Source organism: Protopterus annectens, chromosome 9.part0, assembly GCF_019279795.1.
Source record: "Protopterus annectens isolate FY-2018-M chromosome 9.part0, PAN1.0, whole genome shotgun sequence".
NCBI classification, from domain to species: domain Eukaryota; kingdom Metazoa; phylum Chordata; order Ceratodontiformes; family Protopteridae; genus Protopterus; species Protopterus annectens.
This window is the reverse complement of record NC_056743.1, coordinates 44413593-44440108: the sequence shown is the minus strand read 5'-3', so window position 1 is coordinate 44440108 and position 26516 is coordinate 44413593. Positions and strand designations below refer to the sequence as shown.

Genomic DNA, 26516 nt, shown 5'->3' with positions numbered 1-26516 from the left:
GCACAGTTTTCTAGGAGACTTGAGAGATTAGTGGAGAAGAACAGAAACCAGCAATCACTGAATATACACCCTCAGGGGAACACAGGGAAGAAAAACAGCAGGAAAAATCACTCCAGACAGAGAATTTAATTGTAGGGGATCTAACGTCGACCCTTGATTTAGTTACCACCATCTCAGGTACTGCAGATGTAACTACCTACTATGACTTTAACATTTACACTTTCGCTGATAATGATTATTGGGCCTCAACATCATGTATTGTTTTTGAAAGGCTTCAACTTCATTCCAGCTACTAGGGCTAGGGTGGAGGATTCCTTACTTGATTTAAAACTGTTCACCAGGAAATGTAATTTCAAAGCATTATTTGGTGGCAATGATGGCCGGTATTTAGGGGATATAAGTTCAGAAGGAGCAGCATGATGAATGCATCCTCTAATAAGTCTGAAAGACAGTGTGAAAAAGACAGACGTTCTAGATGGGAGAGCAGAACTAAAACATTTTACAATTTAACATTACAGGAGAAGATGGTCCTTAATGAATTTATGCACAACAGTCAAATTAGGTGCATGAAACCAACAAGGGAGGTTGGCTGATAATTATGGATAGTTTGTTACATGATGATGTATACACGATTTTGTCATTGAATGAGATAAACATGGTGTAGTGAAGCATTAAAGTGGTTTTAGATGAACCGCTTTTCTTTGATACCATACCACAAGGTCTTTATGATTATCTTCAAGTTGAAAGTCCTGTAATTCCAAAAATGTTCAGCATCACCAAAATTGATGCAGATTATAACACGTCCCCCTTCATGTTATAGTGGCTGCTAGAGGATCAGTAAGTGAGCCGTTAGCACAATTTGTAGCCTGTAACTGAAGCGCTTGCTCTTTTCATTGCCACATATATTAAACGATTTGTGTGGTCTGTTCAACTCACTAAGGAGTATGCTTATAGATGAACATTCTTTGTTTGTAACATGTGATGTGCAAAGTCCTTTTTTCACTGTTATTCCCCAGGCCATTGGTCTATGCTGGTTTGGAGAGATTGTTTCCGAATACAGACTTGTGCAACTGACAATGCTTTAGTCTGTGAATTTATGGACCTTGCATTGAGTAACAATTTTTTTTATCATTTAATGGGGAGTTTTACAATCAGCACCAGGGAGTGGCAATGGGGGTAGCATGTGCCCCACTGTTTGCTGATGCAGTTATGCTGAAATGGGAATTACACAAGTTGTTCCAAATTGCCTTTCACCAATATTGTGTGACCTATTACAGATTTCTGAATGATCTTCATCACACTGCTAACCTTTATGTACAAAAAAGGTGAATATAAAATTGTTGCTTGAGAGATAGAAAAGAAGCAACAATGGGGTACCAACTACAAGTAAATGTGGTCATTGTTCCCAATGTTCATATATTGATGTGAACAAAAACAGTCCCATACTGAATAAGATAACTGCTTGGGATGACAACACTATTCTGAAGTGCGGCTTGCAAAGGATAGTATATTTGGCAACCTGCTTTTCCTGTACCCATTTTATGTGGGAAAGACTAAAACCACTTTCAGCAAAGGAATTTATCAACGTCTTTATGGCATTCACTGAAAGGATAATAAGAGTGCTTTAGCAAGACACTCCATGTGTTTCAGCAACTTTCAGAAGTTCCATTTTTAGTTTTGGAGCAGATTAAGATATCACCGCTTACTGGTAATTGGGAGAACAGGTTGTTACACAGAGCAATGCACTGGCAATTAAGATTAGATGTGACAAACCCTCTGGGGCTTAATGAAACTATTTCCATTGTCAGTGAGGTGAGGAAGCGAGCCCTTCAAGTCCACTATATTCATTTACTGTTATCAGTACATTGTACATAAATTTATTAATGATATTGTTTGTTTCTATTATTTTTGTTTTTAACATTTTTAGTTTTGCTCATTGACTGATTTATAATAGGAGGTTCCATTTTAAGTCAGTAACTGTTGACATGACGACTATGTTTTTTCCTGATTGCTTATACCTGTGGGTGTGTTTTTTCTGACTAGACACACTTGTGGGAGTGTTTGCTTCATTCACAAGTTTTTAACATTATTTGAATAGGGTTCATTCACAGTTCTGAATATGTCTAAATTACAAGATGAAAGCGCTTAACCTTGAATACCTCTGTGGTTTTATTGGTACGTTTTGGTGGAATATTAAAGGAATTCTTGTGAAATGATCTGGCTATTTCATATTGGCTGTTTTCGATTGCAGTGACTGCTTTTTCCAGTACCGGGTAACTACGAGGTTGCTTTTGTTTATTCATAACATATAAAAGCTCTGTTGCTCTGCCTATTACTATCAAGCTACTGCTCTGCTTATTACTTACTATCAAACTGCTGCTCTGCCAGTTACTTACTATCACACTGCTGCTCTGCCAGTTACTTACTATCAAACTGCTGCTCTGCTTATTACTTACTGTTACACTGCTGCTCTGCCAGTTAATTACTATAAAACTGCTGCTCTGCCAGTTACTTACTATCACACTGCTACTCTGCCAGTTACTTACTATCAAACTGCTGCTCTGCCAGTTACGTACTATCACACTGCTGCTCTGCCAGTTACTTACTATCACACTGCTGCTCTGCTTATTACTTACTATCAAACTGCTGCTCTGCTTATTACTTACTGTTACACTGCTGCTCTGCCAGTTACTTACTATCAAACTGCTGCTCTGCCAGTTACTTACTATCACACTGCTGCTCTGCCAGTTACTTACTATCAAACTGCTGCTCTGCTTATTACTTACTGTTACACTGCTGCTCTGCGATTACTTACTATCAAACTGCTGCTCTGCCTATTACTTACTATCAGGATACTGCTCCTTTTATTACTTACTATCACACTGCGGCTCTGCCTATTACTTACTATCAGGATACTGCTCCTTTTATTACTTACTATCACACTGCGGCTCTCTCTACTACTTACTATCAAGCTACTGCTCTGCTTATTACTTACTATCAAACTGCTGCTCTGCTTATCACTTACTATCAAACTGCTGCTCTGCCAGTTACTTACTATCAAACTGCTGCTCTGCCAGTTACTTACTATCACACTGCTGCTCTGCCAGTTACTTACTATCAAACTGCTGCTCTGCCAGTTACTTACTATCAAACTGCTGCTCTGCTTATTACTTACTATCACACTGCTGCTCTGCTTATCACTTACTATCAAACTGCTGCTCTGCCAGTTACTTACTATCAAACTGCTGCTCTGCCAGTTACTTACTATCACACTGCTGCTCTGCCAGTTACTTACTATCAAACTGCTGCTCTGCTTATTACTTACTGTTACACTGCTGCTCTGCCAGTTACTTACTATCAAACTGCTGCTCTGCCAGTTACTTACTATCAAACTGCTGCTCTGCTTATTACTTACTGTTACACTGCTGCTCTGCTTATTACTTACTATCAAACTGCTGCTCTGCCTATTACTTACTATCAAGATACTGCTCCTTTTATTACTTATTATCACACTGCGGCTTTCTCTACTACTTACTATCAAGCTACTGCTCTGCTTATTACTTACTATCAAGCTGCTGCTCTGTCTATTACTTACTAGCAGGCTGCTCCTCTGCCTATCACATACTATCAAGCCGCTGCTCTGCCTATTACTAACAAACTGCTGCTCTATTCCTTACCATCAAGCTACTACTCAGCCTTTTACTCATTATCATGCTACTGCTCTGCTTACTACTTACTATCAAGCTGCTGCTCTGCTTATCACTTACTATCAAGCTGCTGCTCTGCTTATTACTTATTGTCACACTGCTGCTCTATTATTTACTAACAAGCTACTGCTCTACTTATTCCTTACTATCACACTTCTGCTCTGTCTATAGCTTACTATCAAGCTGCGGATCTGTCTACTACTTACTATCAGGCTGCTGCTTTGTCTATAACATACTTTTAAGCTGCTGCTCTGCATATTACTATCAAGCTGCTGTTTTACTATTTTTATATTTATTTGACATTTGTTGACTGGGTTGGTCCATCTGGGCCGAGGCCCTTTTTCCATGGAGACCCAGGGAGAAAAGTTCCAGAGTTACAAAATATATGGAAATTACAAGAATAAAAACATTTGCTAATGCACAAAAAAGAATATCTAACAATGTAAAGCAGGTATACAATGATAATACTGTTAACAGATTATATACAGTGTTGGCTAGCTATGTATATAAGGCAGGTAGACCAGGAGATATTGAATTTAAAGTAGACAGAGGGGAAGCTAGTAATGAGTGATTTGGTAGCAGTGAAAGAGAGATAAACATGCAGCAGTAGTTATTTTAACAGAACAGAACTTTAACTTAACAAAAGTTATTACTTACTATTAAGCTGCTTCTCTGCTTATGACTTACTATCACACTGCTGCTCTATTACTTACTATCAAGCTGCTGCTCTGCTTATTACTATCAAGCTGTTGCTCTGTTTAGTACTTACTTTAACACTGTTCCTCTGTCTATTACGTACGGTCATGCTGCTGGTCTCCCTATTACTTACTATCAAGCTGCTGCTATGCCTATTATTTACTATCACACTGCTGCTGTATTACTTACTATCAAGCTGCTGCTCTGCTTATTACTTACTATCACACTGCTGCTCTGCCTAGAATGTACTATCAAGCTGCTGTTCTACTTATTACGTACTGTTACACTGCTGCTCTGTTACTTGCTATCACACTGCTGCTATATCTATTACTTACTACCAAGTTGCTACTCTGCCTATTAGCTACTATCACACTGCTGCTCTGTCTGTTACTTACTATCATGCTGCTGCTCTGCTTATTATTTACTATTATGCTGCTGCTCTGCCTAGTAATTACTATCAAGTTGCTGCTCTGTTTATTACTTACTATCGCACTTTTGCTCTGCTTATTACTTACTGTCAAGCTACTGCTCTGCTTATTACTTAGTATCACACTGCTGCTTTATTTATTACTTACTATCAAGCGGCTGCTCTACTTATTACTTACTATCACACTGCGGCTTTGTCTATTACTTACAATCAAGCTACTGCTCTACTTATTAATTACTATAACACTGCTGCTCTATTACTTACTATCAAGCTGCTGCTCCATTACTTACAATCAGGTCACTGCTCTGCCTATCACATACTATCAGTCTGCTGCTCTGCTTATTACTGTCACGCTGCTGCTCTATTAGTTACTATCAAGATGCTGCTCAGCTTACGATCACACTGCCACTCTCCTTATTACTTACTATCAAGCTGTTGCTATGCCTATTACTATCAAGCTGCTGCTCTGCCTATTACTTACTTGGAAGCTACTGCTCTGTTTATTACTTACTATAGCCCTTGCTGCTATGCCTATTAATTACTATCAAGCAGCTGCTCTACTTATTGCTTACTATCACAGTACTGCTCTGCCTATTACTTACTATCAAGCTGCTGCTCTGCTTATTACTCACTATCACACTGCTTCCCAGCCTATAATATTGTCACACTGGTGCTCTGCCTCTTACTTACTATCAAGCTGCTGCTCTGTTTATTACTCACTATCACACTGCTTCCCAGCCTATAATACTGTCACACTGGTGCTCTGCCTCTTACTTACTATCAAGCTGCTGCTCTGCTTACTACTTACTGTCAAGCTGCTGTTCTGCTTATTACTTAATATGATGCTGCTGCACTGCTTATTACTTACTATCACAGTACTTCACTGCCTATCACATACTATCAATCTGCTGCTTGGCCAATTACTATCAAGCTGCTGCTCAACCTATTTCTTACTATCAAACTGCTTTGCTGCCTATTACTTACTATCAAGCTGCTGCTCTGCTTCTTGCTTACTGTCACACTGCTGCTCAACCTGCTACTTACTATGAAGCTGCTGCACTATTACTTACTATCACACTGCTGCTCTGCTTATTGCTTACTATCAAACTGCTGCTCTATAACATACTATCAAGCTGCTGCATTATTTATTACTTACTATCACACTGCTGCTCTACTTATTACGTACTGTCACACTGCTGCTCTATTACTTACTATCACAATGTTGTTCTGCCTATTACTTACTATCACAATGTTGCTCTGCCTATTACTATCACACTGCAGCTCTATTACATACTATCAAGCTACTGCTCTCTTTATTACTTACAATCAAGCTGCTGCTCTTTTACTTACAATCATGCTGCTGCTCTGCCTATCACATGCTAGCAACCAGCTGCTCTGCCTATTACTGTCAAGCTGATGCTCTATTACTTACTATCAAGATGCTGCTCAGCCTAGTACTTACTATCACACTGCTGCTGTCCTTATTACTTACTATCAAGATGTTACTCTGCCTATTACAATCAAGCTGCTGCTCTGCCTATTACTTACTATCAAGCTGCTGCTCTGCTTATTACTTACTATCACACTACGGCTCTGCCTATTACTTTCTAGGAAGATGCTGCTCTGCTTATTACTTACCATCACACTGCTGCTCTGCATATTATACTTACTATCACACTGCTGCTCTGCCTATTACTTACTATCAAGCTGCTTTCTCTGCCTACTTCTGTCAAGCTGCTGCTCTATTACTTACTCTCAAGCTGCTGCTCAGCCAATTACTTACTATCACACTTCTGATCTACGTATTATACTTACTATCACACTGCCGATCTGCTTATTGCTTACTATCACACTGCTGCTCTGCCAAATACTTACTATCAAACTCCTGCTCTGCTTATTACTTACTATTAGGCTGCTCCTCTGTCTATTACGTACTATTACGCTGCTGTTCTACCTATCACATACTTTCAAGCCACTGCTCTGCCTATTACTATCAGGTTGCTGCTCTATTACTTGCTCTCAAGCTGCTGCTCAGCCAATTACTTTCTATCATGCTGCTGTTCTGCTTACTACTTACTCTCAATCTGCTGGTCAGCCAATTACTTTCTATCATGCTGGTGCTGCTCTGCTTACTACTTACTATCAAGCTGCTGCTCTGCCAGTTACTTACTATCAAGCTGCTGCTCTGCTTATTACTCACTATCACACTGCTTGCCAGCCTATTATACTGTCACACTGCTGCTCTGTCTATTACTTAGTTTCAAGCTGCTGCTCTGCTTATTACTTACTACCTTACTGCAGTTCTACTTACTTACTATCATACTGCTGGTCTATGTATTATACTTACTATCACAGTGCTGCTCTGCTTATTGCTTAGTATCACACTGCTGCTCTGCCTATTTGTTACTATCAAACTGCTGCTATGCTTATTACTTACTATTAGGCTGCTCCTCTGTCTGTTACTTACTATCATTCTGCTGCTCTATTACTTACTATCACACTGCTGCTCTGTTTTATACTTACTGTCACACTGCTGCTCTGCCTATTACTATCAAGCTGCTGCTTCTGCTTCTTACTTACTATCAAGCTACTGCTCTGCATATTATACTTAGTATCAAACTGCTGCTCTGGTTATTACTATCAGGCTGCTGCTCTGTCTATTACTTACTATCATGCTGCTGCTCTGCCTATCACATATTATCAAGCCACTGCTACGCCTACTACTATCAAGCTGCTACTGTATTACTTACTCTCAAGCTGCTGCTCAGCCTATTACTTTCTATCACACTGCTACTCTGCCTACTTTTTATTATCAAGCTGCTGCTCTGCTTATTACTTACTATCACACTGCTGCTCTGCCTATTACTTACTATCACGCTACTACTCTTAGTACTTACTATATAGTTGCTCCTCTGCTTATTACTTACTATCTTACTGCTGCTCTATTACTTACTATCAAGCTGTCATTCTGCTTATTACTTACTATCACACTGCTGCTCTATTACTTACTATCAAGCTGCTGCTCTACCTATTACTTACTACCAAGCTGCTGCTTTGCTTATTACTTATTATCACACTGCTGCTCTGCATATTATACTTAGTATCAAACTGCTGCTCTGCTTATTACTTACTATCAGGCTGCTGCTCTGTCTATAACTTTCTATCACGCTGCTGCTCTGCATACCACATATTATCAAGCCACTGTTCTGTCTATTACTATAAAGCTGCTGCTCTATTACTTACTCTTAAGCTGCTGCCCAGCCTATTACTTTCTATCACATTGCTGGTCTGCTTACTAATTACTATCAAGCTGCTGCTCTGCCTATTAATTACTATCAAGCTGCTGTTTTTATTACTTACTATCAATGTGCTGCTCTGCTTATTACTTACTATCTTACTGCTGGTCTTCCTATAACTTTCTATCAATTTGTTGCTCTGTCTACAACTTAATATCAGGCTGCTGCTCTGCCTATCACATACTATCAAGCTGCTGCTTTGACTATTACTATCAAGCTGCTGTTCTATCACTTACTATCAAGTTGCTGCTCAGCCTATTAATTACTATGACACTGATGCTGTGCTCTATTACTTACTATCAAGCTGCTGCTCTCCTTATTACTTACTATCACGCTGCTGCTCTGCCTATTGCTTACTATCACACTGTGGCTATGTCTATTACTTATTATCAAGCTTCTGCTGTGCTTATTACTTACTAACAAGCTGCTGTTCTGCTTATTACATATCACACTGCTGCTCTGCCTATAACTTACTATCACACTGCTGCTCTGCTTATTATTTACTATCACACTTGCTGATCTGCCTATTAATTACTATCAAGCTGCTGCTCTACTTATTACTTACTATCACACTGGTGTTGTGCCTATTACTTACTATCAAGCAGCTGCTCTGCTTACTACTTACTGTCAATCTGCTGTTCTGCCTATTACTTAATACCATGCTGCTGCTCTACTTATTTCTTACAATGACAGTACTGCTCTGCCTATTACTTACTATTAAACTGCTGCACTGCTTATTACTTACAATCACACTGCTGCTCTGCATATTATACTTAGTATCAAATTGCTGCTCTGATGATTACTTACAATCAGGCTGCTGCTCTGTCTATTACTTACTATCAAGCTGCTGCTCTGCCTATCACATACTATCAAGCCACTGATGCACCTATTGCTATCAAGCGGCTGCTCTACTTATTACTTACTACTTACTATCTTACTGCTGCTCTGCCTATCACATACTATCAAGCCACTGTTCTGATTATTACTAACAAGCTGCTGCTTAGCCTATTACTTACTATCATGCTGCTGCTTTGCCAATTACTTACTATCAAGTTGCTGCTCTGCTTATTACTTACTATCAGACTGCTGCTCTGCCTATTACTTACTATCAAGCTGTTGCCCTTATTTACTATCAAGCTGCTTCTCTACTTAATGCTTACTATGATACTGCTGCTCTGTTTATTGCTTACTATCAAGCTGCTTTTCTTTTTATTACTTACTATCAAGCTGCTGGTCTCTTTATTATTTACTGTCACACTGCTGCTTTATTACTTACTATCAAGCAGCTGGTCTGCTTACTACTTACTGTCAATCTGCTGTTCTCCCTATTACTTAATACCATGGTGCTGCTCTGGTTATTATTTACTATCACAGTACTGTTCTGCCTATTACTTACTATCAAACTGCTGCACTGCTTATTACTTACAATCACACTGCTGCTCTGCATATTATACTTAGTATCAAACTGCTGCTCTGCTTATTACTTACTATCAGGCTGCTGCTCTGTCTACTACTTACTATCAAGCTGCTGCTCTGCCTATCACATACTATCAAGCCACTGCTGTGCCTATTGCTATCAAGCTGCTGCTCTAGTTATTACTTACTATCATACTGCTGCTCTGTCTATTACTTACTATCAAGCTGCTGTTCTGCCTATTGCTTACTACCAATCTGCTGCTCTGCGTATTACTTATAATCACACTGCTTCTCTGTCTATTATTACTATCAAGCTGCTGCTCTGTGTATTGCTTACTACCAAGCTGCTGCTCTGCATATTACTTATACCCACACTGCTTCTCTGTCTATTACTTACTATCAAGCTGCTGCTCTACTTATTACTTACTATCACACTTGCTGCTCTGCCTATTAATTACTATCAAGCTGTTGCTCTACTTTTTAACTTACTGCCTATTAATTACTATCAAGCTGCTGCTCTACTTTTTACTTACTATCACACTGGTGCTCTGCCTATTATTTACTATCAAGCTGCTGCTCTGCTTACTGTTCACCATCACACTGCTGCTGTGCCTATTACTTACTATCAAGCTGCTGCCTTGCTTATTACTTACTACCACACTGCTTACCAGCCTATTATACTGTCACTCTGCTGCTCTGTCTATTAGTTACTATAAAGCTGATGCTCTTCTTATTACTTACTATCACACTGCTGCTCTGCATATTACTTATTAGCAAACTGCTGCTCTGCTTATTTCTTACTATCAGGCTGCTGCTCTGTCTATTACTTTCTAGCATGCTTCTGCTCTGCTAACTACTTAGTATCAAGCTGCTGCTCTGCTTATTACTTACTATGACACTGCTGCTCTGCCTATAAATTACTATCAAGCTGCTGCTCTGCTTATTACTATCTTACTGCTGCTCTATTACTTACTATCAAGCTGCTGTTCTGCTTATTACTTACTATCAGACTGCTGCTCTATTCCTCAGTATCAAGCCCCTGCTCTGTTACTTTCTATCAGGCTGCTGCTCTGCCTATCACATACTATCAATCTGCTGCTCTGCTTATTACTTACTATTAAGCTGCTGCTCTACTTATCATGTACTGTCACAATCCAGCTCTATTACTTACTATCAAACTGTTGCTCTGCCTATTGCTTACTATCACATTGTGGCTATGTCTATTACTTATTATCAAGCTTCTGCTGTGCTTATTACTTACTAACAAGCTGCTGTTCTGCTTATTACATATCACACTGCTGCTCTGCCTATTACTTACTATCACGCTGCTGCTCTGCTTATTACTTACTATCACACTTGCTGCTCTGCCTATTAATTACTATCAAGCTGCTGCTCTACTTATTACTTACTATCACGCTGGTGTTGTGCCTATTACTTACTATCAAGCAGCTGCTCTGCTTACTACTTACTGTCAATCTGCTGTTCTGCCTATTACTTACTATCACACTGCTGCTCTGCTTATTACTTACTATCACACTTGCTGCTCTGCCTATTAATTACTATCAAGCTGCTGCTCTACTTATTACTTACTATCATGCTGGTGTTGTGCCTATTACTTACTATCAAGCAGCTGCTCTGCTTACTACTTACTGTCAATCTGCTGTTCTGCCTATTACTTAATACCATGCTGCTGCTCTGCTTATTACTTACTATCACAGTACTGCTCTATTACTTACTATCAAACTGCTGCACTGCTTATTATTTACAATCACACTGCTGCTCTGCATATTATACTTAGTATCAAACTGCTGCTCTGGTTGTTACTTACTATCAGGCTGCTGCTCTGTCTATTACTTACTATCAAGCTGCTGCTCTGCGTATCACATGCTATCAAGCTGCTGCTCTACTTATTACTTACTATCTCACTTCTGCTCTGCCTATTACTTACTATCAAGCTGCTGCTCTGCCTATTGCTTACTACCAAGCTGCTGCTCTGCTTATTACTTATCACACTGCTTCTCTGCCTATTACTTACTATCACGCTGCTGCTCTACTTATTACTTACTGTCACACTTGCTGCTCTGCCTATTGATTACTATCAAGCTGCTGCTCTAATTTTTACTTACTATCACACTGGTACTCTGCCTATTATTTACTATCAAGCTGCTGCTCTGCTTACTACTCACTGTCAAAATGCTGTTCTGCTTATTACTTAATATCATGCTGCTGCTCTGCTTATTACTTACTATCATACTACTGCTCTGCCTATTAATAACGATTAAGCTGCTGTTTTGCTTATCACTTACTACCACACTGCTTACCAGCCTTTTATACTGTCACTCTGCTGCTCTGTCTATTACTTACTATAAAGCTGATGCTCTTCTTATTACTTACTATCACACTGCTGCTCTGCCTATTACTTATTAGCAAACTGCTGCTCTACTTAGTTCTTACTATCAGGCTGCTGCTCTATTGCTTTCTATCATGCTGCTGCTCTGCCTATCACATACTATCAAGCCACTGCTCCGCCTATTACTATCAAGCTCCTGCTCAGCCTATTACTTTGTAGCATGCTTCTGCTCTGCTTACTACTTACTTTCAAGCTGCTGCTCTGCTTATTACTTACTATCACACTGCTGCTCTGCCTATTAATTACTATCATGCTGCTGCTCTGCTTATTACTAACTATCAGGTCTATATTATATCCTCGAACGCTTAAAAAAGTGAACACTGATTGATCGAACTTATTTTCACGGAACTGCAAAATATCGAAGCAGCAGAAACTCAATTTTTTTCCTAGGGAAAGAATTTGGTTGCCTGTTTTTCTTACTTCAGTATTTTCAGTGTTATGGTGGAAAGTTACCGATCGGATTCAGGCAAGTGTGCAATTGTGTGGATGTGAGTGTTAGGGTGATTTAGGTGAGTTTGGGTTAGGGCTCAGGTTCGGTGTGTGTGCGATTGAGTGGACATGAGGGTTAGGGCAGATTTAAGTGAGTTAGGGTTAGGGAGTGAGTGAGGTGAGTGTGCAATAGTGACGGACCTTAGGGTTAGGGTTTGGGTTAAGGTAAGTGGGTAGTTAGTGGTGTGTGCATAGTTTAGTGTAGGGTTAGGTATCAGATTTTTAGGTGTATGTGTGTGGATTTCTGTTTGTTTGGTGTGCTTGTGTTGTGTGTATGTGTTTTGGATCAGCGATTGTTTTCCCTGGGAAAAAAAATCACTGATCTGACAGTTCGAGATTGTAAGCTTTCACTTAAATTAAGTTGATCAATCAGGATTCGCTTTTTTAAGTGTTCGATGATATAATATAGACCCTAACTATCTTACTGCTGCTCTATTACTTACTATTAAGCTGCTGTTCTGCTTATTACTTACTATCAGACTGCTGCTCTATTCCTCAGTATCAAGTCGCTGCTCTATTACTTTCTATCAGGCTGCTGCTCTGCCTATCACATACTATCAATCTGCTGCTCTGCCTATTACTATCAAGCTGCTGCTCTATTACTTACTATCAAGCTGCTGCTCTGCTTATTATTTACTTTCAAGCTTTTGCTCTCCTGATTACTATCAAACTGCTGCCTATTAGTTCATATCAAGCTGCTGCTCTGCTTAGTACTTACTGTCACACTGCTGCTTTGCCTATTAGTATGAAACTGCTGCTCTGCTTATTAATTACTATCATGCTGCTTCTCTGTTTATTACTTACCATCAAACTGCTGCTCTGCTTATTACTTACTATCAGGCTGCTGATCTGTCTATTACTTACTATTACGCTGCTGCCATGCCTATCATATGCCATCAAGTCACTATTACCCCTATTACTATCAAGCTGCTGCTCTATTACTTACTCTCAAGCTGCTGCTCAGCCTATTACTTTCTATCATGCTGCTGCTCTGCTTACTTCTTACTATCAAGCTGCTGCTCTGCTCATTACTTACTATCACACCGCTGCTTTATTACTAACTATCAAGCTGCTGCTCTGCTTACTACTTACTATCAGACTGCTGCTCTATTCCTCACTATTAAGCTGCTGTTCTGCTTATTACTTACTATCAAGCTGCTGATCTGCTTATTACTTTCTATCAGGTTGCTGCTCTGCCTATCACATAATATCAGTCTGCTGCTCTGCCAATTACTATCATGCTGCAGCTCTTTTACTTACTATCAAGCTGCTACACAGCCTATTACTTACTATCACACTGCTGCTCTGCTTATTACTTATCAAACTTTTGCTTTCCCTATTACTATCAAACTGCTGCTCTGTCTATTACTCAGTATTAAGCTGCTGCTCTGCTTCTTACTGTCACACTGCTGCTCTGCCTATTACTTACTAAGAAGCTGCTGCTCTGCTTATTACCTACTATCACACTGCTGCTGTGCTTATTACTTGCTGTTACACTGCTGCTCTGCATATACTTGGTATCAAACTTCTGCCCTGCCTATTATTCACTATCAAGCTGCTGCTCTGCTTCTTACTTACTGTCACACTGCTGCTCTATTTATTACTTACTATTACACTGCTGCTCTGCATATGATACTTAGTATCAAACTGCGGCTCTGCTTATTACTTACTATCAAGCTGCTGCTCTATTACCTACTATCATCCTGTTTCTCTGCCTATCACATACTATCAAGCCACTGCTCTGCTTATTACTAACAAGATGCTGCTCAGCCTATTACTTAAGGTCATGCTGCTGCTCTGCCAGTTACTTACTATCACACTGCTGCTCTGCCTATTACTTACTATCACACTGCTGCTCTGCCTATTATTTACTATCAAGCTGCTACTCTGCTTATTGCTTATTATGATACTGCTGCTCTGTTTATTGCTTACTATCAAGCTGCTTTTCTTTTTATTACTTACTATCAAGCTGCTGTTCTTTTATTATTATCACACTGCTGCTCTGTATGTTACTATCAAGCTGCTCCTCTATTTCTTACTATCAAGCTGCTGCTCAGCCTATTACTATTACACTGCAACTCTTATTACTTACTATTAAGCTGTTGCTCTCCCTATCAAATTACTGCTCTGCCTATTACTTACTATCATGCTGCTGCTCTGCTTATTACTTACTGTCGCACTGCTGCTCTGCCTATTACTTACTATGAAGCTGCTGCTATGCTTATTAGTTACTATCCACTATACACTGCTGCTTTGCCTATTATTTACTATCACACTGCTGCTCTGCTTATTACTTACTATCATGCTGCTGCTCTGCTTATTACTTACTGTCGCACTGCTGCTCTGCCTATTACTTACTATGAAGCTGCTGCTATGCGTATTAGTTACTATCCACTATACACTGCTGCTATGCCTATTACTTACTATCACACTGCTGCTCTGCTTATTACTTACTATCATGCTGCTGCTCTGCTTATTACTTACTGTTGCACTGCTGCTCTGCCTATTACTTACTATGAAGCTGCTGCTATGCTTATTAGTTACTATCCATTATACACTGCTGCTATGCCTATTACTTACTATCACACTGCTGCTCTGCTTATTACTTACTATCATGCTGCTGCTCTGCTTATTACTTACTGTCGCACTGCTGCTCTGCCTATTACTTACTATGAAGCTGCTGCTATGCTTATCAGTTACTATCCACTATACACTGCTGCTATGCCTATTACTTACTATCATGCTGCTGCTCTCCCTATTACTATCAAATTACTGCTCTGCCTATTACTTACTATTATGCTGCTGCTCTGCTTATTACTTACTGTCACACTGCTGCTCTGCCTGTGACTTACTATGAAGCTGCTGCTATGCTTATTAGTTACTATCCACTATACACTGCTGCTATGCCTATTACTTACTACCAATCTGCTGCTCTGCTTATTACTTACTGTTGCACTGCTGCTCTGTCTATTACTTACTATGAAGCTGCTGCTATGCTTATTACTTACTATCCACTATACACTGCTGCTCTGCCTATTACTTACTATCATGCTGCTGCTCTGCTTATTACTTACTGTCACACTGCTGCTCTGCCTATTACTTACTATGAAGCTGCTGCTATGCTTATTAGTTACTATCCACTATACACTGCTGCTATGCCTGTTACTTACTATCATGCTGCTGCTCTGCTTATTACTTACTGTCGCACTGCTGCTCTGCCTGTGACTTACTATGAAGCTGCTGCTATGCTTATTAGTTACTATCCACTATACAATGCTGCTATGCCTATTACTTACTCCCAATATGCTGCTCTGCTTATTACTTACTGTCGCACTGCTGCTCTGCCTATTACTTACTATGAAGCTGCTTCTATGCTTATTAGTTACTATCCACTATACACTGCTGCTATGCCTATTACTTACTATCATGCTGCTGTTATGCTTATTACTTACTGTCACACTGCTGCTCTGCCTATTGATTACTATGAAGCTGCTGCTATGCTTATTAGTTACTATCCACTATACACTGCTGCTCTGCCTATTACTTACTATCATGCTGCTGCTCTGCTTATTACTTACTGTCGCACTGCTGCTCTGCCTATTACTTACTATGAAGCTGCTGCTATGCTTATTACTTACTGTCGCACTGCTGCTCTGCCTATTACTTACTATGAAGCTGCTGCTATGCTTATTACTTACTGTCGCACTGCTGCTATGCCTATTACTTACTACCAAGCTGCTGCTTTGTTTAATACCTACTGTCAAGCTGCAGTTCTGCCTATTACTTAATAGATTCTCCCTCCTCTGCATTTTCCATAGTGCTTTATAATGGACAAATAAGTTCCAAATATTACATCGCAAGTTAAATCAGTAGTTGCAGGTACAAGACATAAGAGTTTCCATAAGATTGTCCAAATTTATGCATGTATAAGGAATACTATATTCTGCTTTTACAAATAGATGTTTTCTTCATTATTCCTTATTACTAATCTTATATTTATGTAGCATTGTGTTAGACAGGGCAAATAATGTTTTTAAAATTTAGTTAGGCTTTAACCTGCTTTCCTTGTATAAATGCACTGCATTTTATTAACTTTCTTGTAACACTGTGACACAGAGGTGACTCCGTTATTCTAGCTGTAGTTTCATCACACTCCAGAGGATCTACTTGATTTAAAGGCATGTCTTCTAGATACAGATATGTTATCATCTATTTTCTTCTCTTATTAGACCCATAATTGATTGTAATGCTACATATCATAGCCATCTGTCCAAACACATGGCCCAACCTGAGAAAGCCTAATGGTTTCTGAGTAAGAAGATCAAGAGCTGATCACACCTAACCTCTCTGTTTTATACACATTTCTAAAATGTGACCTCTGCCTTCCTTACAGGGCCACAAATGGCTTCACTGTTTGTGATTTCCTACATGTCCACAAAACTTGCAATATTGACAGCAGCAATACAAAAAAATGCAAACCAGCACCATCAATAAACAGAAATTATTGATGAATTAGATGCTCTCCTCTAGGACAGAATATCACTGGCTTTGCTCCTGTAACAACCCAGACTAACTGTCTTGTATCCTTCCTCCTGTCTTAATGTTTTAAATTTTTAACTTGTTTACACCATTACTCAAATGTAAAATAAAAATAAAATAAAATAAAATAAATAACAAACTACCTCTGCAATCATCTCCATACACAGCCTAGCTGGATAGCTAGTTAACAATTTCATCCTAAATGCGGCCACCACAATCCCTCATGGAAAGGGATAGTATGTAGTAGGAACTACTGTGGCCAGGCTACAAATGACCTACATGACTACCTAGTAAAAAAATACTGTATTGTGTCAGACCTGTTACACACTCACAAGTCCAATGGTGACATGAACAAATGCACAAGGCATTTCAATCTGATTTGCAACATAAACAAAACATGTTGGAGAGATGAGTATGGCAGAGAATACCTCTTCTGTGGAACCATCCCCAAATGAACACAAAGTAATGGACTTCTCTTACTCTGCTCAAATGTCATTTGGATTAATTGATGAGGAACTGCAAATTGACCACTGGTTTAGCACCCATGTGCCTCATGGACAGGAGAAACAAGTAAATGTCCCAGCAAATCCTTGTTTAGCCCACCTCTGGGTTTTTAGTATGCAAAATATAAGGCATAACAACTACCATGGGAATATAAGGCAAGACTTAAGATCTTCACAAATCAGTAGCCTTGTATGTGCCTATGAACACCAAAGAAGGACACGTTCCCTTTTCATGTTCATTCATAATGTGTGTTTTCAAAGATGCAAGCTGCCTTCTGGGTTGGAGTAATAGGCAGTCATTCAAATATAGATCATATTTATGTCTTAAAATATATGTAGACAGAACAATAAAGTATTTTAAGCACTTAGGCCAAAAAGTGAAATTATTTCATTTTAAGTTGGACATTAATGAGATCAGAAGCCTCAATGTAGCCAAAGAAGAAAATATTCAATTTTAATATCAGATGCCTATAAATAAAGTTTCTAAATGACTTTGATAACCTATTTATATATATTGAACTTGTGGATTTAAGAGTAGGTGAACACAAACAGTTATTCAGCACCCATACCATTTCATTTAGATTAGAATAAACAACTAAATGAATGTCTCAGTGACAGTTATTCAGCACCCATACCATTTCATTTAGAATAAACAACTAAATAAATGTCTCAGTGGCAACTGTCACATTTTTTCCCTCACATAAATTATCATGTAACTTGTTTCAATATGCATTATATCATAGGTCCAACCAGTTAATTGTAAATTTAAATAGCGCTGTTAAAGAGGATATATCAGTATCTAAGAGACCAGTTAATCAATCTCCCATGCTCTAATGTAGTGATTAACACTACTCTGGGTCTGTTTGGGTAGCAACATAAAGAGACACACGTTATTCATATCCTTTATTGTTTGTTTATTTGGAATTAAAGATGTGACCTGGATTATATAAAGAATTTTGGGAAGTACAACCATTTTAAAAAAGTGTTGATCTAGCATTAAAATTAAATATATATATATATATATATATATATATATATATATATATATATATATATATATATATATATATATATATAATCTGCTCCAGTTTGGAGCTATTCACATTTTTATAATGCAATTGCAATTTATTTGTGCTACTTCACTAATATTTTTTATAGGAACACCTACAAAATACATTGTTATTGCATGACTTCAGTTGCATTCTAATATTTTTCAAGGATTGTTCGGTGTCTTGATTTGTAAATATTGTATTGTTTTCTTATTTTGGAAGCATTTTCAAAATACTCAAGTTACAGATGGATTTATATCCCTGTAAGACTGCTAAGAGCTGAACTTTGTAAAATCAGTTATTCATTTTTAACACTATTAATATTTTTGTTCAATATAATATTTGCCAAGGGTTCAATAGTGAAAAGAAACATCCTTGTTTAATGCCTTTTATCATCTGTATATGCTAGGACACAAAACAAACTTCAAATCTTAACATAAAACAATATCTTCAGGAGTAATTGTTTTAATACATTTGTACAGAATGAATTAGTATCTTCTATTAATGTATAACCCGTTTTTAATAAAAGTTTAATTTCTTCAGGAAATATTTTGTAAATTTCATACATAATATTCTCTTCTTCTGGAGCTCTGTTATCCTTTAATGTCTTAATTTGATCTTTCCTTTCTGAGAATGATATTCTTGTTAATAAAGATTTCACTTGTTCATGTATTAGTCTACGTCAAATGTTTTCACCTAACAATAAGTCTAAAATCCTTTTTTGTATATTTACCAGTTATTTTTTTAAGGTGAGCACAATTTCTTCCGTTACTGTTAACTTCCTTCTCCTACTTGGAGAACTGCTGTATTTATTTATTTATTTGATTAGCTCTAGAGACAATGCTAGACTTTCTATTATTCTTCGCTAACATTTGGATTTGCTAGAATAAGACTGGAGTATCATTTTTTCTAATACTTATACAGTGCTTTTACGTCCATTTTATTTATTCTTTACATTCAGTTGTATTTCTTTTAATTTCTGTTTGTGCTGTGTAGCTCCATAGCCATTTCTTTCAACTTATCATAACACCAGGAATGCACTTGCTAAATAAATATACTTTCGGTGAATGTCAAAACATAATATCAATGGCCTCCCCATAATTATTCATTTAAATATAGATTTTGATTTCTTTAAGTAATCAGTCTTTCAAGACCTACCTTTGGTAACATTGGCAGGAATTCTGCTAATAATTATGGATTTTGTTTGAAAAACTGATTAAAACACAAGGCATTATGATTACAGAAAGGGGACAATATTGCTTTTAACTTTTCAATGTTAGTATTTATTTAAACACAGACTGAATGTAAAGAATTTTAAATATGGTCTGAAGGTGATGTAAATGACACTGATAATGTTGTGTCTTTCGGCTTTTCCCGGTTAGGGGTCGCCACAGCGGAACTCCAGTCCGCTAATGATTGGTAGGTACATCCATTCACTCATGTCTCCACGCAGAAGACGCTCTAGCTGAGAATCGAACTGGACAGCAACTTACTGTGAGGCAACAACGCTACCGCAGCACCACCACCGCGGGTAAATGTTACTGATAATGCTGATGCAGAAATGTGCTAGACATACCCAGCATCCATCCATTAGTTTAAATGTTAAACCAGTAGATATTTTACTTTTAGTTAGATTCTTTTTCAAGGCCTAAAGTCATTCCACATATTATACTTTCTCTTCCTGTTCTCTAGTAAGTCTTCATAGACTTTTTTCTTCTCTCACTATCAGTTCATCCTCATTCTAGACAAATCTTTGTATCAATACTATTTTCTACTGGAAAATAAAACTGTTTAACAAAAGACGGTGAAAAACAACCCAGACCAAATTCTCATGTATCTATTTTAACTATCAAAGTTTATACTTTATACAACTATAGCTATCAAAAATATTGTTGATATATACATGCATGTAATTAGACATAAGAATAATTAAATAAAAAAACAAAAGTGATAGTGACCACCACTGCAAATATCAGAAGCATAAAATCCTTTAATAAAATCCACCAGTAAAAACAAAAACAAAAGAAATAAGTGCTTTTGGGATTAAACCAGGTCCTTCTTCAGATCTACCATTTTATGTACTTTCAATGTATTTGTATAGGGTCTATATTACATCAGCTAATGCTTAAAATAGTGAACGTTGATTTAGCAACCCTTTAAAAGTGAAAGCTTGAAATCCCAAGTCACGGAACAGCGATTTTTTTCCCAGGAAGAAAATTGCTGTTCCACAAAAAAAAAAAAAAAAAAACTTCAAAACACTAAATAAAGTGGGGGGGGGCCTTCACCCCTCCACCCCCTACTTAAATATATCAACTCTGAGATCGCACCACAGTGGAGGAAATGGCAAAGTCCCATAAATGGCCCAGCAGTTTTTTTCCCAGGGAAAAAAAAACACTGCTCCGTGTCTTCGGGATTTCAAGATTTCGCTTTTAAAGGGTTGATAAATCAGCATTCGCTATTTTAAGTGTTTGCTGATTTAATATACCCCTTAACCAGTAAGGTGTTCACAAATAGACACACCCTTATCAGTACAAATCAAAATTTGAAGTCTAATATCTAATCAGAATGTCTTATTGGAGAAATGAAACAATTTTCACTTAACAGTCCGATGACCTCAACTAAACACACCTTACTTTAAATTCCAATCAGGAACTACACATTTGCTGCAAGTATCCAAAATGACTCGAGAATGTAGTTGTTTAAGGGGTACACAGTGGTGGGTTCTGTAGCTGTGATTTGAAACTAATGTTATTATTTTATTATCATATTGGCCTTGTGAGGACAGTAAGGGGGGTTTCAGGTTAATAAGTACAGGGGTATCATAGAGAAGAGTAGGGAGTAGGAAAGTACATACAGTGTTCGTTCTAGCATTCTCTGTCAGGTTTGGTTTGATCCTATGGAGGGCCACTAGTTTCTGACCGGTTTTCTTTACTACCAGTTTTATGTGGTGTTCACATTTTAGATTGTCATCAATGATGACACCTAATAGTTTCATGCAGGTTAGTAGTTCTATCCTGGTATTATTGGATGAGGTGATAGAATATAGCTGTTTGTGGGTAGGGGATTGCTTGGAAGTCAATAGGCTCAGTTTAGTTATTGGGGGAGTTTAGCAGTAATTGTGGATCTGTTAGCCAAGCCTCAGTAGAGCTGAGTGACTCCTGGATGAGCTGGCTTAGTTTATCTAGGATTTTTGCTGAGCAGATTAGTATGGGGTCATCTACATACTGCATAATGGGGGCACATTTAGTTCCAGTGTGTAGGTCATTGGTGAAGATACTGAAAAGAATAGGACCTGAAACTGAGCCTTTTGGGATTACAACTGGTACATAGAGAAAGAAGGAAATGTCATTCTCCATTTAACTGCTTGCAACCTGGTTGATAGGTAGCTATGGACCTAGGTGATGAAGTTCCTAGATCTAGAGAGGATAGTTTTGGTAGCAATTTGAGATGACAGACTGTGTCAAATACCTTGGACACTTAAAGGAATACTGCTGGTGTGATACTGCTGTACTCCTACTCTGGTTTCATGTGGTGATCAGTCAGTCCATCATTCATTATTGCTCCTCACTGAGTGCTGATAAAGTTGACAAAATATCAGCAAAATTGATATGACATAATAGACTGTACTAGAAAAGTACCTATGCTTAAATGCTGTCTTGGAACAGGAGGAGGCCTAAACACTGCAGAAAAGTCAGCAGTAGCTGTATGTGCTGGTTAGCAGCGTCATTTTCTATTTTGTATCATAAACAGGTGATTGTGAAATGTAATAAGGATGTACTAGCACTAAGGAGATGATATGGCATGGAGTTACAATGAAAGTGTAGTATTACCTTACCTGTAACTTATAATAGGCAATTGTACCTCTTTGTACCGCTTGTCTTTATACATCTTTTTATTTGAGAAGATGGGGTTTAGGGAACAGACGTCCCCTGTTAAACTGATACTACCAATGCTAGTTTAACTCAGATTCCAGAAAGGTTTTATGCAACATCATTATTCATGTCTGCTGACCTTCTGAACCGCAGGAAATTGTGAGGAATGTCCCTGTCGCTAAATCCAGGAAAAAAGGCCACCACCTTAAAAAATGATAAGCAGCTCCTCCCACACCTGGAGAATGCAGCCAGTAGGTGAGAGATAAGCTCAGTAAGCTAGCTGTGGCGGAAACAGGAAAAACACAGCTACGTGCCATTGTCACAGGCAACATGCTAGAATGAAATAATACATAGATTGTGAAATAAATACATAGACATATTGTAGTCCGACTGTAACAAGAAAGCATTTACATTTGAGAGGCACACAGAGAGTATCCCTCTTGTAAAATAATCTCATCGCATTACCCATGTTACAAAAACAGGCAGATTATAAGCACTAACTAGGATAAAGTGGAAAACAGTAATGCAGGTCATCATGTTATGCAAAGGTGTTCTTATTGCAAGTCACTTTTTAATAAACAATGTTTATGCTTTTCTAGTTTGCAGTTTAAGAGGCAAAATTCATGATGTAAGCATTATAAAAATATTGTTCCTTTAAAGAAGACTTTTCTTGAGTAAACATTTCCTGTTTTTTTTCAGTAAAAAAAGAATGTTTCCACGTGGGGTTTTCCACAAGACATACATGTTTTATCAGAAGTAAATGGTAAGTAAAGAATAACACATTTATGAAAAAAGAAGGCTGTGCCATGACATTACAGCACTGCAATTAGAAACATCTGCATTCCACCGGAGAGGAAGAGAAAAGTATTAGTCACTTTGTACCAGACAATAAGCAGATCTCAAAGCTGTTCCTTTGCAAACATTGCAATTAGAAGTGTTTGTATTCCACCTGAGAGGAAGAGAAAATTATTAAGTCACTTTGTACCAGCCAAGAAGCAGATCTCAAAGCTACCAGCTCAACCTTAATTTCCAGACCTCCTCTTCTGATAAGGTGTAGTGATGGGAAACTGTATAAACAATGTAAGTATTTTCTTTTTTAGCTTTAAAAAAATTGGTTGATTTAAGAATGGTACCATTAATAGTTTAGTAGAATTAGCAATAGTGTTGCTAAGGGCACAGTAAAAACAAAAAAAAAAACTGCAGCAGTTGACTTTCCCACCTGATGTTGTTTAACATACCAGTGTGTTATATAATGCAAGATGTTTGTTTTCTATTTTTTTAGCTGAAATGAAACATTACCATCACAAAGCAAATTAATTGCTGCAATATTTAAAACAGCACTTTTCTATTGCAAAGTCCACAAAATTGACACACAAGTTTGAAATGCTTGTTTCTTAAGGAAAATAAAACAGATATTCTGCAGAGGACAAGAACAAATGTTATTGCATTTCACAATATAAAATGTTTCCATGCTGAGTTACTGTATTCATATGTATGACTGTATGTTATTTATCTGTGTAATAGGAATTTCTTGCATCTGACAGGCTGATAGCTTACAAACCTATTAAAATACATTCATCATGACTCATAAAAAGCATGCATTTTAAGAGCTGTTCTACATTTCTATGGGATATTCATTGCATGATTTTTTTCACTCCCCCATTCATTATATTAAGTAATATCATTTAAAGGGCATATTTTTCAGGAGAAAGTGAAGTTTCTTTGACAGGTATTTCAAAATGTAGGCTCTGATGTTTACGATATAGAACTGGAAAGGAAGGGCTTCACACATTAGATTTAAATTATTTTCCACAGCCAGAAGAAGGTTTACACTGTTTCAGAACTGTTGTGTGTAAAGTGACTAAGATCAATCTCTCAGATTATAACACCATTAGAATGGCTGTAGGAACCCTAGGAGGTCTGACTCCTATACACACCTCAAGCGCCTCTTGATATGTTTATCAACACTGATTCCATTAACCAATGCTAAGATCTCTGACTGAGGGTGCATGGTCAGGACTATAACAGGTACGCCACGTAGAAGGACATACAGAGCTCAGGAATAAGAAAATGATACTCTGTAGTCTAGCATAATGCTGAAGCTCACATGTGCCCTGCTCAGACAGGAGTGTGACTTGATAAGAACCAGAATATATGCATCTACCTGCATCAAATAATAACATACCAATGTGCTTTTCTTGAAATAAAGACATAGCCCTATAAAATAAAACATATTTCCATTATTTTTACTTGTTTAAATTTGAGCCTTAGCAGTGATTTTTTTGTAGCCAAAGCTAGTCACACAAAACAACATCTAGTTAGAGCTCTGGTGAGTGTGTCTAGCAACACTGCAACACTGAATGTGTTTTTCATGAAGGACATAACTCACAGCATCCCTACATGGTGGGGGGGGGGGGCTGCTCCAATGCACTTCATACTTGATACGATCGGGTGCGAGGTCACCTAGGTCATTCTTCTTAAAAGTGTGACCTTTGTCAGAAAAGTGTATTTTCAGAGAATTGTTTGCTTCTTTATTGTTGATCAGGTCACAAATCACTTGCTGCTAATGTCTGCAGATGTGAGGTTTCTAGCAGTTTCTGAGTTCATAACTTAAAAATAAATATTCACTACTATACATGCTGCATTTTCTAGGTAAATTAAATGTTTTGTGTCGGTACTTTATATGATTCTTTCTAGATTCATTGTTTTGATAAAAATCACTACTTTATTTCATATGATTCTTTCATAATTTTTCTATAACAGCATTACTTTATTTTTAAAAGATTTTTCTGGTTCCAGTGTTTGAATATAGCAGCATTTCTTTTATTTTATATGAGTTTTTTTGGACTCAATGTTTGGATATAATAGCATTATCTTATTTTATATGATTCTTTCTGGTTTCATTTTTTTGCTAAACCTGTAGCAAGTGTTTTGTCACCTGCAACAAAATGAGTACATTTAAAGACTGGTCACTCCTCTACTGCCTGCTTTTCAGTTTGCTTGGGTGAGCCACTGCAACCAAGACCCTCACATCTGTAGTAATCCCTGGCAGAGAGAGTGTAGGGGTAAACTGTAGTTTTAGGGACAGCTCTTGGTGTCTGATGAGCTTTTCTGTCACCATGACTTTTGACTACAATATTGCCAAATTATTAAGTAGATTATTAAGTCTGTGATTTTATACAAGGCAATATACTACATGGCTGGAAATATATCAACCTTAGTTCATTTTGCGATCAAAAATTTATTTTATTTTATTTTACATTTGTTGACCGGGCTAGTCTAGCTGGATTTATGTCCATTTTCAGTAGAGGCCCAGGGAGAAAAGCTCCAAGGGTAAGATTACAAGTATAAAACAGACATAAACAATGGTAATACAAGTTTTACAAACAAAGCAACTAAGTAGGCAACAATAATTTCAACATAGCAAACCAAATATAATGTATGTATAAGAATAAAAAAAGGGTTAATTTTTTTTTTTTTTTTTTACATTAGTCAAAAAGTATTCATATAAAGTCAATTGTGTAAGGTTAGAGAGGATAGAGAATAGAAATTATATATAAATATATACATATACATTTCGCATGTAAAAATCAATTTCTATTTTCATAACCTATTGTTAAAGATCGCTTTCATCCTTCTAGACTTCTTCAGGTATGTGTACAAGAACACTAAAAACCTATATAATTGTATAATTAGTTAGTATTGTTATTACCATCATTTTGAATAAAGTAGAAAAAAAGAGAACCAGAAAAAAAAAAAAAAATATATATATATATATATATATATATATATATATATATATATATATATATATATATGTGTGTGTGTGTGTGTGTGTATGATGATGGAAACAAAATATACACTTAAATTTCAAATGATTTAAAATGGTATTTAAAACCAATTTGTAGAAAAAAATAAAATAAAATACAATTAGTCATGTAAACAATGTGGCAATTTTCTAAGTTCCAGTGCACTTTTAATTGAACAGTAGTAGTTTAGTCCAGGCTTTCTAAAATAGTTCAGCTTTAATTGCCACATGAGTCCATGTTTCTCCAGAATATTCGGGATGTCTCCTTCAAGATCACCCATGTCTATGCGATCCAGGATCTGGA

General features: G+C 37.5%; 1 protein-coding gene across 3 annotated transcripts in view; it reads left to right on the top strand.

Annotated features, from left to right (window-relative positions):
* Positions 1-26516, top strand: part of LOC122811027 (C-C chemokine receptor type 5-like) — a 249589-nt gene that overhangs the window by 157128 nt on the left and 65945 nt on the right. For all 3 annotated transcript variants that reach the window (XM_044082546.1, XM_044082545.1, XM_044082544.1), the window contains one exon: positions 23104-23484. In XM_044082546.1, the coding sequence (XP_043938481.1) occupies positions 23464-23484 (21 nt within the window). In that variant the 5' untranslated portion in view covers positions 23104-23463. The remainder of the gene's footprint in view (positions 1-23103; positions 23485-26516) is intronic.